Below are 16,238 nucleotides of genomic sequence, written 5' to 3'. Positions count from 1 at the left end.
AGGCGATGAACGACCCTTAGTTTATTTTTCCGGCTGTTGTATTATAAATTCAAAACTTATTTATACATAAAATATTTTCGTAATGATTTTTATTTTAAATTATAATTTTATTAATAAATTAAATAATTTTAATTATTTTTTTATTTATATTTTTAAATTCTGTAAAATAATAAAAACGAAGTAAATTCGTAGCTAATGTACGACCTATTTACGTGGAAACCTTACGAGGAAATGACGAGAAATAATAAACGAGTATTTTACGAGAAAACATTTACGAGGAAATAACGAGGAAAGATAAACGAGTATTTTACGAGGAAATACTTTTGTGGTAGTTACGTGTATTTTGCGAGGAAACACTTTCTAGGTATTTACGTGTAGTTTACGAGAAAATCGTTTCAAGGTATTTACGAGGAAATATAGCGACCTCCTTACGTGGAATATTTACGTGGTCTTTACGACGAAATGATTTACTTCGTCTTTACGACGAAATATATTCCTCACTAAGTTACGACGAATTAGCGAGGAAATATATGTTACGACAGATGAGTAACGAGCAAACGTGGTTTCTCGCTAATTCGTCGTAAAGCCTCGTTTACGACGAACTCACGAGGAAAACCGCCCTCTTTAAGATTATGTTTTCTTGTAGTGAAATTTAAATGTATTTTTTAATTAAAAATAAGAAAAAATGTTCAAATTTTTTTATGTGAAAATATTTTTTTATTTTCACAATTTTATTTTTAAAAATACTACTGGTATTTTTTTAAAAAAAATATCTATCAGATTTTTTTTTAAAGTAATATTTTGGAAATTAAATTTTTTTTTAATCCCAGAGCCTATAATATTATTGAGCCGACCCTGTGTCGATCACACTATCTATCGACTCGAGATTTATTTTTCTAAATGAACTAGTTGTAGCATATATTGGTTGATCTATCGATCTATCGCACCTTTTAGGCTCTTGTTCTTACTGATTGTTAATTCAAATCAATTTAACCGGGCCTCGTGGTCTGGTGGTATAGGAACCTCGGCTGAGGTGCCCGCCATCACGACTTCGAGCCCCGGCCACAGCGGATTTAACATCCCTTCCGTTGGGGCGCTGGACCCCCTACGGGGGGATAGTTGGGAATGTGGCTGCCCAGATACCAGAGTTATCAAAAAAAAAAATTTCAAATCAATTTGTAAATAAGATATAGAATCTTGGTGTTCATACCACTATACAGATACGACAAACTTAATCATCTCATTATTTATATGCTTTATTACATATCCGTATATATTCAGATTCTTATTTTAAGATTAGGTACTACAATTAATATATGTCGGCCATTGGATTAACGGATCTATACAATGGGTCAATCAATTCAATTATCTATTTTCAACTTCTATGTGTTACACCTTTTAACACATAACTTATTAGTTTATAACAATTTGTATGATTGTTCAATCATTGATTCAAATAAACAACTCGTTAACATATATCCTACAAAAATTGACTATTCAAACTGAAATTTTTGTTATATATGATTTATATTGATTGGTGACTAAGTCCACTTGAAGACTTATTGTTGGATTACTAATTAAGGTCTAGTCTCTAGAGTTTCGACAAAATAGAAATGTGAGTTAAGAACTTCCCAGGCGTAAATACAACATTTCAAGTTATAATCAACGCCCCCTGTATTAATCGAGAATCTTTTAAAAAATTATAACCTGAATTTTGTAAAAATTAAAAAAAAATTTCATCCTATGTGACACTTGTGTATGTCTTCTAAATCTTATTTCAAAGAATTCTAGAGTACCTTATATAAACTATAGTCTAAAAATTAAACTCTCTGGCAAAATAGTATTCCGCAGGCTATAGTTAGTCGCATATATCAAATTTTTATTGTTTTGCAGACTTTCCTTAAATAAAACGTGCGGAATTACCTAATATGATTAATATATATATATAATAATTTTAAACAATAAAGATTTGATAACAATTTGTATACTTTTTATCATTTTTGTTTATTTCTTTATTAGTAAAATAAATTACATAATTACATTAATCATATAATAAAAATCTAGATTTTTTTTGTATATGTTGTATTTTGAATTTTTCAAAACGACTATAAATTACTAAAACTGTTAAAAGTCTCACATAAACTTTTATGATCAAAGTTTAAATTTTTTTCTATATTTTTATGTTAATATATATATATATTTTATATCTTTTAAATTGAACTATACATCGTATGAAAATGTATACTTATATTTTGATATTTGCATTGAACATATATTGAAAAGTTAATATTTTAATTTTGAAATCTTCATTGTTTTTTAAATGATTTAAAAACAAATTCGTTGGTGTAAACTTTTGATACACATATATGCAAATAATCATAAAATCATATGAGTAGAAACTTCATTTAATAAATATCCATATTAGCAGTGTCCTATATATATGTTAATAACATTTAAATTTAATTATATATCATATACAATAGATAACATTGATTGTTTTGATTTATTTACCCTAAAATGATTGCGAATAAACAAGAGTGATAGTTTGATTTATATGCACACGTCAATTTATTACATAATAGTAATTGATTTCTTAGTTATTTAATATATATACTTATTATACAAAAAAATATAAAATAAATATAAAATGTTTATTCTGCAAAAGGTGCAGATCTTAACCTAAGTATGTATCTCTTTAATTATTTTAAATCATAAGCATTTTCTAAATCTTACGTCAAAACAAACAAACGAAATGAGAATAAACTTCAAAATCAATATTTATATCGAACAATAACCAAAATGAAAAAGAGAAAAATATTGAAGATAGATAGGATTGACACGTGAACGTAAACTTCTCATAACCATAATTAATTTTTAAATTACTAAATCATGATATAATGCCGATCTGGTATAGTTTCATTGTAATCAAATAGACCCGAGATTTTTCAACCTAAACGTTAGGTTCTTATGCGGTAAGTGATTTTTTGACGTATTTTTTTTAAAAAAAGGGATCAGTTCATCTGTAAACAAATTATGTAATTAACAAAAAATTAAAAAAAATTGTTTAAAGACCAAAAAATTAATTCAATCAAGAATATAAATTTATTTTTCGGTATAATATTTTTTAAATAATTTTTATTTAAATTTATCTTATCCTAGTTTATTTATTTAATCAAAGATCCACATAACATTCGCGCACACATCGGCACGGTAAACACACATAGTGTATTTACATATGTAATGAGCAATGGCAAAATGTAAGTAACAGGTAAAAATCAATTATATTTGATTCTCTGAATATTTGCAACGTACATACTAAAAAGTCACTTAAAACCCCATAATCAAATCTAGTAAATTTAAACGAACTAAAAATACAAAGCTAAGACAAACTCTAATGATTAAGTCAAAGATAAAGAGTTAGTGTAATGTAGATCTGATTTTCGAAAGAAAAATTATGCAACAAAACATTGGATGGATTGGTTGAGTTTCTTCGGTGGATGGTTTGTTTAAGGTATCCCATTTTGTCGGCATTGTGATAAGTGATCTACTTGTAGTGAGGATTGCCGTCCCAAACATTTAAGGGGCTTAAAGCTTTTCAAAAAAAAAAAAAAAATTGTGGCCCTTATAAACAAAACTACCAATGAACAAATATATAAATTGGTTGTGGTAACTGGTATGGTTTGAATCAGAGATAGAGAAGCCTAGCTTCTTTGATTAACCATTTAACCTAGATTTAATTCTTTGAAAGTGTAGCCCATATCTTGTTATTATATTGTGTGGCCTAAAGCCATTGCTTCACCTGCTTTAAAGCAGGGACGGAGATGAAGTTTTAAAACTGTTTTTGAACTAGTAATATCTGCCCATTGGCCAGTTACTTTTTGGTAGGAGTATGACATAGCTTCATAGCTTCAGTATAGTGTTTTCCTGGTCTGAAATATTTTACTTTTTTGATGTTAATACTAATAGGAGCCTTCATTTTCATCTCCACATTCTGTGATCGAGAGGGCAAAGAAATGGGATCATATTCTCTGTATCGTGATCGAGCGAATCAGATTGGTGTATTGTTGGTTGCAAAAGGCAAAATGATCTTTGTGTTTTGATTGTAAGATAAACAACTTATAGAGATATGTTGAATCCTAAATCCGGTGACAGGGGATTAGAGGACTAAACAAATATTGAGTGAGATTAAGAAGAGGCCAAAGGTTTCATTTATTGAAGTATTTAGCAAAAGCCGAAGAAAAAAATACAAAGAAGAACTCGTCGTCTTGAAGAAGAGCTTGAGAAATAATTCTTTCTACTTTATCTCTCTAACCGTTCTCTCTCTATTTTTTTGCCCCTTGTTTATTGAGCATCCCTTCTCTTTTATAGACTTTAGGTGCGTGGCTTGTGGGTGCGTCATGATTACTTTCTGACTCGCTACAATGATCGGCGGAGCTGTCAGCGGGTAGGTTCGGCGCCGCAGTAGGGGTCTCGACCTATTCCTTCCTGCTGTTCGGTGGCGTGTGTTAGGTCGTCCTGGGGAGTTGGTGAACTGCTTGTTACGAAGCGATGATGACGCTTGTCTTAGGCCGTGCTCCTTCTCCGGGCCTTCATGTTTCGTGAGTGGGATTCTCCTTCTTGGTCGGACCGAGTTGAATCTTGGGCCTTGGTACTTTGACGGGGCCCATATCCAACAAGATATATAATTTAGACCATCACTAGGTAATAACTCGCGTCTTGCGCAGAATGTGATTATTAGTTTCGTTATTTTTTAATAAGGAAACATTAATCTGTTTAATATGGATATCGGTTCGGTTTAGGTTGTTTTTTTGTTTTTTAATCTCCTAAAATATAACTATCATTTTAAATCAATATTTATTTGGTTTGTTCGGTTAAAATGTTTGATGTTTTTCTTTTTTTCTGTGATAATCAAAAATTACTATTATTTTTTTGTTTTCATGTTATGAATCTTAGATAATCATGATGTCGAACCAATGGTTTCATATTATAGTTTCTAAACGGATAATAGTTAAAAAAAGAAAATTATTAAGACAAATCATTTTACTACAATTTGGTCGATAGTGAAAGAAGCATTAAGAAAAAGAATATTTTAACTTTCAAAAAATTAGATATTTCAGTTGTGGTAAATAATTAGTTATAAGGTGCTCACGTCAATGTGCACATGTATGTGTATGTAAAAGTATATAAATATGGTTGATAAATATATAAAGATACTGTTAATTAATATTAAATGACATTTTTTTCAAAATAATACATGAAAAAAAATTCTTAAAATAAAATTATTTAAAAACAAAAATATTGTAAAATTTATATAAACTAAATATATAACTTATATATAATTATTTAAATATATGTATATATATATGCATATAACGGATCAAATTGGATATCCGTTCCTATAAATATTGATATTTGTGATTTGTTTTTTTTTTACGGATATTGCATTTTAGTATTTGATTTGCTTCGTAGAGTAACGGATATCCAGATTTTTCGGTTCGAATCAAAACGCATAACGAATCGAATCAAAATTTATGAATAATTTGTCCAGCTCTATTCGTAAACAGTAAAAATAACGTAAAGAAGAACCATGCATGTGAGTTTTGTATTAAAAAAATGTAAAATATATAGTGTGAACATATTTGTGTGGAGTTTGACTGAAAAACTCTCTACATGTGACATGTGTCCATTTTAGTGTGAACGCATTTATTACAATACTTTTACATGTGACATGTGTCCAGTTTAGTGTGAACGCATTTATTACAATGATTCACCTTTATATAATATATATGGGATAAGATAACTATCTCTCCCCCATGTCATTCATGCTTCCATATGTCAGGTGAGAACGTGGTCCTAAATACTGACTGTAATATCAAAAATAATTGTTTTAGATAGTTTATCTTTTGAATTCTAGCTAGTTTGGGTTATTATTATTATTGACAATGTTCGTTAACGTGTCGTGTGACCTGCGATCTATGACTAAGATTACGTTCGTCTACGTGTCGCGCGACCTGCGATTTGCGACCTGCGACCAAAAATATGTTCGTTTACGTGTCGCGTGACCTGCGATCTGCGACCAGTCGCGCGATTAAAATTTTCTTAATTTTTAGTCGCTGTTTTTTTGGGCGACTTGAATGGGAATCCGCGACTGGTCGTGCGATCAGTCGCGCGACATCAAAACAAACAACAACCTGCGACTTGCGACCTGATCGCAGGTCGCAGGTCGCGCGATAGGTAAATGAACAGGGCCTAATTGTTTTGTCGTCTTAAATATACATTGTTCTGTTAACGACAACAAATTTTATATATAGGCCTTGTTCGTTTACGTATCGCGCGACCTGCAACATGCGACCTGCGACTAAGATTACGTTCGTTTACGTGTCGCGCGACCTACGACTAAACCTGCGACCTGCGACTAAAACTATGTTCGTTTACGTATCGCGCGACCTGCAATCTGCGACATGCGACCAGTCGCACGATCAAAATTTTCTTAATTTTTAGTCGCTGTTTTTCGGGCGACTTGAATGGAAAACCGCGACTGGTCGTGCGATCAGTCGCGCGACATCAAAACGAACAACAATCTGCGACTTGCGACATGCGACCAATCGCAGGTCGCATGTTACGCGACAGCAAAATGAACAACAACCTGCGACCTGCGATCAGTCGCAGGTCGCAGGTTGATCGCAGGTCGCAGGTCGCGCGATTGGTAAACGAACAAGGCCATTTTTTTTCAGAAAGAATGACCTTTTGTCTTATTTGTTTAACTACAATGAATATATAAGTTTTTCTTACCTCAAAAGTAAAGTTTAAGGAGGAATAACAATTAGGAGACAACAAGATAAATGTTTGCATTCAAAAGACTTAAACACAAAGCATAAGACCCATATAATCCAAGTTTAAACACACAAGGACAAGAAAATTGCGCATCTCATGAAAGAAAACTCATCGATGCCTCTCATATCCCTTTATTAGTTGCCAAAATTTTATACTGAGTACTTAGTTGAAGAAATGGCCTCCATTTCGACTTGAACAATTAGCATATCATGCACAACTAAACCCTATGCTGTTTCTCTCAGATTAGAAAGATGCACAAAAGCATCAAATCCCAACCCGGTTATCTGGGGACTAAACCAGTTATCAACTGCTCACTAAAAAAGAGAACATATATGCAATGTATTAGTCTCAGCACCAAGATGTTAAAAATATTAATTTGTTTTGGCTTCAACCACACTTACGTTGACCAACCACATCATTATTGGATTGGCGTTGGTTAGGAACACGAAGCTTGGCTCGAGCATAAACCTTCTCATAAGGCTTTGCTTTTAGTAGCTCTTGTTGGCTAAGGTAAAGGTAAACTGACAAAGCTTTGCCTTCTTGAGACGGTTGGAGGCGGCTCTCCGACTGTCCGTTTGGTTCTCCCTTGTCGACGGTGTGTGCGTGAACTCTTGGTCTGGTCTCGTATTTTAATTGTGTTGGCAAGATTTGTTGGTTTGTTCTCGGAGAAGCTGTAGGTATTGCTGGATTGAGGTTTTGAGGACTGGCCTAGTCAGCTATTGCTTGTGGCAATTATGATGAAGTCTGTAACTTGTTCAAGTTGGGACATAAACCTGCATCCTTGTCTTTCCTTTTAGAATGGTTGTTTCATCCACGCACAATGCACAATGCATATTTTCTCCTCGCTTGGTTAGTCTATTGTTGTAGTTTTTCTTTATTGAATTGTAATTTTATTTTTACTTTTCTGTTTTCTGTGTATCTCTTGTATTTCTGTCAAAAAGAAAAGTTGGTATAAAATTTAACATTTATAAAGAACACTAATCTCTTTTTTCTACTATACAGTTATTAAATTACCTTAGTTAGCAAATATCGTCGTTATTCTTTCATGCAATATTCAACCAAGATTGTCGTTCTCTCCGATATATCTCGGTCGTAAAATAAACGTTAAAAAGTAACGTTAATAAACGTTACAAGTTTTTTCATTGCTGGTATTTTTAATTAGATGGGTGCATGGTTGTGTTGCATTTCTTTGTAGTTTGAGGATCAACAAGAGAAAACATAGTTTGAGAGGTATATTGCAATGTGAGGTATTTGCAATGTAAATGTAACCACCACCTTTTTTACCAAAAAAAAAATGTAACCACCTTATCATGACAATGAACTTTTAATTTTTGCATCACAAACACGAGGCAAAAATAAACAACAGTTAGGTAATAAAATAATAATAATTGAATCAACAGTGCCATGCAATAATTTCGCGAGTATCTGGAGTTTTCTAATCATGCACTAATCATTCAAAAGCACCTATCCCCAGAGGCGGACCTACGTTCACTTCGCCCCTATAAATATCAATTATTTTCTGGTTCAGGCAATTTTGTTGTTAAATGTTAATTCATTTGGTTAAATTGACAAAGTTGAACCCGGCTATATTAAATTTGAATTCCTTTTTTTATTAAATTTGAATTCCTTTTTTTACTTAAAGACGATTTTTTTTTTTTTGAAACCCACTTAAAGACGATCTCAAATCCTCTCTTTTGCACCCACATTTTTTAAAATCTCTCTTTTCTCTTTTCAATATTTTTGTTGTAATTTTATTACAATCACACTAGTTTACAATTGAACGGTTCTGCATGTACGTCGACCCCGATGGACTCTCTCTCTCTCTACAACACATGACCACAAGAAACAACTCTACTTGTAAATGACCAAAAGAAACAACTCTACTTGTAGTACTCTAGATATCATATAAGCATTGTGTTCTTTAATCTGCAAGAAATTAACAATCATACGAAAATCGAACTTCAAACCTAATGCAGGAGCCTTTAAACTCTTGATCACTAAGTCACGTCGCTTCCACATATAAAAAGTTATTCATGTGACTGTGAAATGTATATAATCACAGAGACTAAAATAAACATAAATCATGTTTTGAAGGGATAAAAATATACTAGAGAAATTATTTCAAATACCATAAGTTGTCTATCACTTTTTTAAAATATATTCAATTAAAATACATTAACATTTGTGTTTAGAGTTTAGTGATTATTGTTAGGATTTGGTATTTAAAGGGTTGAATTGAGTTTATAAATTTTTAAAAATGATTATTAAACATTTATAAATAATTTAAGAGTGTCAATTTAGTATTTTCATCAAAAATTTATGGTATTATGAAAATAGTCATCTTACAAAGATAAATTTTAAAATGGTATCAAAGTTGTGGTAAATTAGAATTTGCCCAAAAATTTATTGGAATGTAAAATCTTTTTAAAAAATTAAAAGGATAAATAGCGGTTAAGATCCTCTAAACTTATAAAACTAAAATCATAAAAATAATAAATGGCCTACATCATGAATACATATTTTGTTTAAAATCAGTTATTAAATAATATTTTATTGTAAAGTAAATATAAAATATTATAACCAATAAAAAATTATGGGTCCATCACTGTCTATCACACTTTGCTATATAAAGTCTCACCAGGCTATGTTCTCTACACTTCATTAACTAGATACCTTAAAATATGAGTAATCACTACACAAACACCGTTTCTACTGTTTTACTCTTGTTTTTCCTCTTCATATCCTCTGCCTCTTCAAGTTCCTTCATACGACAATACACTGATGACTCCAACACAAACTTTCAAGGTATGCAATCTCTTTTGCACTTAGATCTGATCCGATACTTCCATATAACATTGTTATTTGAGTGTTTAGACTCTGTACTTTTTAATCATTTGTGACACATCCTCTGGTGTGCATCTTATAAGTACTATGTTTTCTGTCTCAAAACAGAGGAGAATGGAGCAGTACCAGACGCAATCCAGGGAGAAGCGCATTACTTACGTCAACATGAACAAGAGATCTCATCACGTGACTATAAACTCTCAGTTTCAAACACAGTGAAGGGTCTCAGAGATCGTCCTCCATCATCTTACTCTCTAAAGATGGAGTCTTTTAACACGCTCCTAAAATCAACCAACGCAGACAAATATGTATCACGTCCCTTCTCAGCCGCTGGCTATAAGTGGTACTTTTGATAATCTGATTTGTTCTTCACTCAAATTGAGCTGTATATACTAAAAAAATCTTCTACGGGGTCTCAAAAACAAACAGGACACTTATTGTGTACCCAAACGGGAACAAGAATGATAATGGTGCAGGGTTCCTTTCGCTTTACGTAGCCATAGACAACTCAACACTCTCTCCACACCAAGAGGTTTTCGTGGATCTCAGGTTTTACGTGTTCAACAGGGTAGAGAAGAAGTACCTCACGATCCAAGGTCTTTTGCTAATTCTAAAACCCTCTAAGAAAATGTGATCTTTTAACAAGACATGTGGTATTTAAGCATAGCGGGTTTGAACCAATATGAAACATTAGCTTTGCACCCAAATCATTAAAAAAATTAATAGCCATATATACCATTAAATTATTAAAAACAATATTAAAATTTCTTATTAAATTGTGGTTTCTAAAATCTCAAAATGGCCATGTATTTTGTCAGATACCGATGGATGGAGGTTTAGTTACTTCAAAACGATGTGGGGGTTCTCTCAGGTTCTCCCTGTTAATACATTTAAAGACTCGAACAACGGATACCTCTACGATGGAGATCACTGCGAGTTTGGTGTTGATGTGACCACTCCCACTGTCTTTAAAGAATCAGAACTTTTCACTGTTACTGACAAGTTCTATAACCCCAAGTACACATGGAGTATTCAGAAGTTCTCCACCTTGCTCGAAGATAGTTACTACTCTGATGTGTTCTCCATCGGAGGAAGAAGATGGTGAGTCCACAAAATTTCAAAACTAAAGCTCTTTTGCTTTACTTAGTGTATATATATAAAAGTGACATTCCATATGTTGATCAGGAATATAAAAGTGTATCCGGGTGGTTCTGCCACGGGAAAGGGAAAAGCTGTGTCCATATTCCTTATCCTTAATGCGAACGAGAAATTCAGACCCTATGAGAAAATTTATGTTGGAGCCAAGCTTCGAGTTCTTAACCAACGCAACTTCAAAAACATCGAAAAGCAAAGTAAGCAGATGATATGTATAAAACCTACACATATTCATGACTATGGATAGATACATTAGGATGACTAATGAGTGCTTTCATGTGATTTTTAATTTTTCTTTTGGCAGTTGATAATTGGTACAATGGTCCGGGATATGGAGATGGATCTGGTTGGGGTTATAATGAATTTATCCCATTCTCTGATCTCAAAGATTCATCAAAGGGTTTTCTTGTGAATGATGTGTTGATGGTTCAAGTGGAAATTGAAGCCATTTCTTCAACCAAGTATTTCCCTAGTTAGATTTTCTCTAACCATGGATGGAACTTTCAACTCCATGTGCGTTTGCTTTGTCATCAAAACCAAATAAGAAGTTTGTGTTTGCTTCAATAAATGAAGTTTGTATTCTTATGCATATATCAAAACATCATCTCTCCTCCTCCATGTACCAATAATTTTAAAAGAAGTTTTACTATATAAAAGAAAATTTAATATATGCTTTTTAAATATTACTTGTGTTCATGGAAAGATCGTGTAATATTATATAAACAATGGTGAAAACAACAACTCGAATTTGATTCTACAAAATCTGAATGATTTGTTTTAGTGAGGAATAAATAATAATATCCAAAGGCTTATCTGTATAAACATCTATTTTATGATTATGAAACGTGAGAGAGACACTTTGAATTTGCCATTGCAAACTAGGTCCAAGAAATATAATTTATTAACATTATCATGTGAAACTTTTTTTTTTTTTTGAAACACAACAACTCGAATTTGATTCTACAAAATCTGAATGATTTGTTTTAGTGAGGAATCAAATAATAATATCCAAAGGCTTATCTGTATAAACATCTATTTAATGAAACGTGAGAGAGAGACGTTGAATTTGCCATTGCAAACTAGGTCAAAATAATAAAATTTAATAACATTATCATGTGAAACTTTCATTGATTAGCTTTAAGTTCCCATTGCATCTCGAAGCATTGACCTCTCACTATATATACAAGTGTCCCTAGTCTCTGTTCTGCACACCTCTTTCACAACAAAACCTTAAAAGATGATAAGTCACTACAGAAACACCATTTCTGCTGTTTATCTCTTGGTTTGTATCTTCATTACATCTTCTTCTGCAAGTTCCATCCTACGACAATTCACAGATGACTTCAACACAAATCTGCAGCGTATGCAATCTTCTTTGCTCTTTGATTTTGATCCATTTTTCAAGAAAATCCATTTATGTCATTTTGATTCTCTATTGAAACATTTTAAAGTAACATTCTCTATTTTCTGTCTCCAAACAGAGGAGAATGGAGCAGGACCAAATCCAAACGTGGGTGAAGCAGATCACTTACATCAACATCAAGAGATCTCATCACGTGATCACAAAGTCTCAGTTTCAAGTACGGTGAATGGTCTAAGAGATCGTCCTCCATCTTCATACTCTCTCAAGATGGAGTCTTTCAACAAACTCCTTAACTCACCTTACACAGAGAGATACCAATCTCGTCCTTTTACAGTTGGTGGATACAACTGGTAATTCAATATTTTAATTTGCTTGAATCACATCTTATATACAGGACTGGTATGTGCATAACCAAATAAAACATTCATTTTAATCCCTAAATTTTAAAGAATTAATAAACCTAATCTCCAAATTATATTAAAAATTATTGAAATCTATACTAAAATGTTTATAACCTATAAAATCTTGGAACTGTCCCTACTTATATACTGATGGATCTCAAAATGCAATATGCATACAGGACACTTATGGTGTACCCCAATGGTAACAAGAAGGATAGTGGTTCAGGGTACCTTTCACTTTACGTAGCCATAGACAATTCAACTCTCGTCGCTGGACAGCAAGAGGTTTACGCAGATCTCAGATTTTACGTATTCAACAACAACGAGAGGAAGTACTTTACTATCCAAGGTAAATAATGTAAATCCTTTTACCAACAAAAATTATTTTCTTTACATTGGAACCGGATTAGACACGGTCAATTTGGTCTACTGATTCAACTGCGGTCCGGTCGGGTATAAAAACAATGATGCTATGTTACTTCAGATACCAATGTGTGGCGTTTTAATGTCTTCAAAACGATGTGGGGATTCTCTCAAGTCCTCCCTGTTGCTACATTCAAAGACCCTAAAAACGGATACCTCTACGATGGAGACCACTGCGAGTTTGGTGTTGATGTGACCATTCCCACTACGTATCAAGTATCAGAACTTTTCTCTATTGCTGACAACTTCTATAACCCCAAGTTCACCTGGACCATTAGGGGATTCTCCACGCTGTTCAAAGATACTTACTACTCAGATCTGTTCTCCATTGGAGGGAGAACTTGGTGAGTGTTCATCATTTCAAAAAGAAAAGCTCTGTTTTAGATTCTTGAGTAGCGGTACGTGTAGTAGTTAACAAGTATTAAATGTGATGATCAGGACTATACAAGTGAATCCAAGTGGTCGTGGCACGGGAGCAGGAAAAGCCTTGTCCATGTATCTTAACCTTGATGTGAATGAGAAACTCAGACCCTACGAGAAGATTTATGTTCGAGGCAAGCTTCGAGTTCTTAACCAACGTGGACTCAATAACATCGAAAGGCAACGTAAGCAAATGATATATGTATATCGATGTGTAGACATACCATGACATGGCGATAACTAATTGTTTCTTTTTATTTTTGGGCCAGTGGATATCTGGTACCAGGGTCCAGGTTATGGAGAATACAGCTGGGGTTACCATGAGTTTATCTCTTTCTCCGATCTCAGAGATTCAGCTAAGGGTTTTGTTGTGAACGACGTGTTGATGGTTCAGGCCGAACTCGAGGACATTTCTTCAACCAAGTACTTACCTAACTAGATTGTCTCTAGCCGAGGAACATGTGCCTCCATGTTTTTGCTTTCTCATGAACCATCTAATAATAAAAAGAGTGTTTGTTTTGTTTTGTTGTTGTTCTCATAGAAATATCAAAACATCAGTTATTATTATTCTTAATTATCTCAAAATATTCAACATTTAAGCACAATCCAGTCTTCTTTACCTTTAACTGGAAAATGAAATAAAGTTTTAATTCTTTTTCTTTTTCTTTTTTTTTTTATTAGAAAGGATACAGAGTTATTCATGATCATATCAACTCTGTTTAGTATATTGTCTCATCAAGCATACAGAGAAGTCACCTTTTTAAGAATTATAAAACAAAACAAACCATGAGTCCACCTTCCTAACAAACTGGGTTAACTCTAAGCAGATTTTAACCTCCTCTAACCGAGCTGACTTCAAACCTTGATTCCTTTTGACCGAGATCACCACTTAACCAACTCATCAATGAGCTTAAATCAGCACCTTGGCCTGGTTAGGTATACGTCACTTTCTAATCGAAGAGAGATGTAACCAGCTCCAGTTGGATCACATAATCAAAACTACTGGTCACACTTGGCGTGGTATACGTCACTTTCTAATCAAAGAGAGATGTTACAATTCTAAATTAAAAACCATCTAAGAACTCAAATAATTTAAAGGGTTTCTTATCAAATAATGTACTCAAATACATATCAAGTCAACAGGAAATCACTTATTCTTGATTAAGCCAAAGGGGCTTTAGATTTTGCAACCAACCTAATGGTTTATAATCCGCAACAAAATAAAAAGTACGTTAAGAATGAATTGATAAAGATAATCCCCCCCAAACCATGGTTTCCTCTTTATTTATTTTGACAGAGATTGAGGCTGATCTAGAGTACTGCAATACAATCGATCTCGATCTTGGCTTTTAGTGGCAAAGCCGCCACTTGATATGTGGATCTTGCTGGAGGATCATTTCGGAAGTCTGCACCAGAATGAAAAATAGTTCAGAAACCACTACACAACCAGTAACTACGCATGTAACACTAAAGTATCTTTTTAAAACAACTCACATTTGCCGTATATGTCGTTCACTTTCTTGAAGTCAGCCAAGTCAGCAAGCCTATGACAGAAAAAAACAAAAGATATCAATAGTTGTAACTGTAAGTATTTAGATTCAAAACTCAAATGGATAAATGATCTTTGTTTAAACAAAAACGTACATGATGGTTGTCTTTACCACGGCGCAGTAACTAGCACCACCAGCTTTCAATATCTCCCCCATGTTCTTGAGTACCTTCAATATTCCAAAAACAAATGCAATTTGAAGACTAATATTACGAAACCAAGCAGTTCAAAAGTAAAACCTCATAAGTTCCAGAAACTAATCCCAACTTGAGTTAGGCACATTAGTTATATTATTCATTTATTATATTTTCACCCTTCATTTGTCAGACAACATTACTAAACACAACAGATCAGCTGCAAGTGGGAAAGTACTGTATACAAAATCAATCTTTAAAGAGACCAATGTGACAGTTTAAAAGCTACTTTACCTGGTAAGTCTGATCTTCAACGTCGTCCGATATAAACTCTCCAGTCTACGCTCAGAGAAGAAAAAAATGATTTTCTTTATGCAGGTTATACAATAAAGTGATAAACTAAAGCCGAGCGAGTAACAAACCTCAGGTATAAGTCCAAGAACACCTGAAACAAAAACGAAACCGTTGGCTTTGATGGCCTGAGAGTACGGTCCTACAGCAGGTGGTGCTTTATCTGTAGACACAACTTCCTTCTTACCTGAACATTTTTTAGATTCAAAACTATCAAACACAGACCCAAGACTAATAATAACCAGATGAATTAACAATAAACGAGATTAAAAAGTCAACGCTTTTGATCCGGGCATTCAAAAAAATCAAACTTCAAGAACGTACGAATGATGGGTAAGTGGTTATCATCAGAAGCAGAAGCTGAGATAGAGAGTGAAGCGAAACGAGGAGAGGTAGAAGACATTCTGAAAAGGGAAACACCAGCGAGTGTTGCACCTGCGGCGACCAATGGGGTACGAGTAGAAGAGCGAAGTGCGCCGGAGAGGTCAAGAGTTGGAGCGTTTATTGATCTGAAGAGCGACCAAATTATTTAACTTTCTCTGCGTCAAGAGGTACAAAAAGGACTCACGCCAAATAGTACAAGAGAGAGAGATTTAGAGAGAGAAAAAGGTAGGTGAAGACGAAGAAGAATAGTATTATCTTACAATAAGACTTTATGCCGATCGGAATTAACGCAGATGATTCTCGTGTCGTGTCTTTTACTCCTATGTCTTCTTCCTCGCTGTCCGAAACGTTTTTTTTTTTATATTTCTGAGTTTACCAGC

At 33.5% G+C, this 16,238-nt stretch overlaps 3 protein-coding genes across 3 annotated transcripts; 2 read left to right on the top strand and 1 right to left on the bottom strand.

Moving 5' to 3' along the window:
• Positions 1 to 9,480: 9,480 nt before the first annotated feature.
• Positions 9,481 to 11,501, top strand: LOC106293541 (probable inactive serine/threonine-protein kinase fnkC). Its single transcript, XM_013729251.1, has 6 exons — positions 9,481 to 9,639; positions 9,787 to 10,021; positions 10,108 to 10,274; positions 10,497 to 10,779; positions 10,864 to 11,030; positions 11,138 to 11,501. The coding sequence occupies exons 1-6, from the start codon at positions 9,516 to 9,518 to the stop codon at positions 11,308 to 11,310; spliced, it is 1,149 nt and encodes a 382-aa protein (XP_013584705.1). The 5' UTR covers positions 9,481 to 9,515; the 3' UTR covers positions 11,311 to 11,501.
• A 454-nt stretch (positions 11,502 to 11,955) lies between these two features.
• Positions 11,956 to 14,007, top strand: LOC106342897 (probable inactive serine/threonine-protein kinase fnkC). The gene is made up of 6 exons (XM_013781962.1): positions 11,956 to 12,194; positions 12,315 to 12,546; positions 12,777 to 12,946; positions 13,082 to 13,364; positions 13,459 to 13,625; positions 13,710 to 14,007. Exons 1-6 carry the CDS (start codon positions 12,071 to 12,073, stop codon positions 13,877 to 13,879), a joined length of 1,146 nt encoding a protein of 381 aa, XP_013637416.1. The 5' UTR covers positions 11,956 to 12,070; the 3' UTR covers positions 13,880 to 14,007.
• Positions 14,008 to 14,520: 513 nt separating this feature from the next.
• LOC106292531 (reactive Intermediate Deaminase A, chloroplastic-like) lies at positions 14,521 to 15,994 on the bottom strand (the record flags this gene model as incomplete). The annotated part of the gene is made up of 6 exons (XM_013728141.1): positions 14,521 to 14,846; positions 14,935 to 14,984; positions 15,085 to 15,158; positions 15,418 to 15,462; positions 15,546 to 15,661; positions 15,799 to 15,994. Coding segments are annotated over 6 exons (576 nt in total), but the record flags the coding sequence as incomplete, so codon positions are not given.
• Positions 15,995 to 16,238: the final 244 nt, after the last annotated feature.

This window comes from Brassica oleracea, chromosome C1 (genome assembly GCF_000695525.1).
Source record: "Brassica oleracea var. oleracea cultivar TO1000 chromosome C1, BOL, whole genome shotgun sequence".
NCBI lineage: Eukaryota > Viridiplantae > Streptophyta > Magnoliopsida > Brassicales > Brassicaceae > Brassica > Brassica oleracea.
Note: the sequence above shows the minus strand (reverse complement) of the source record. Positions and strands in the feature narration are given on the sequence as shown.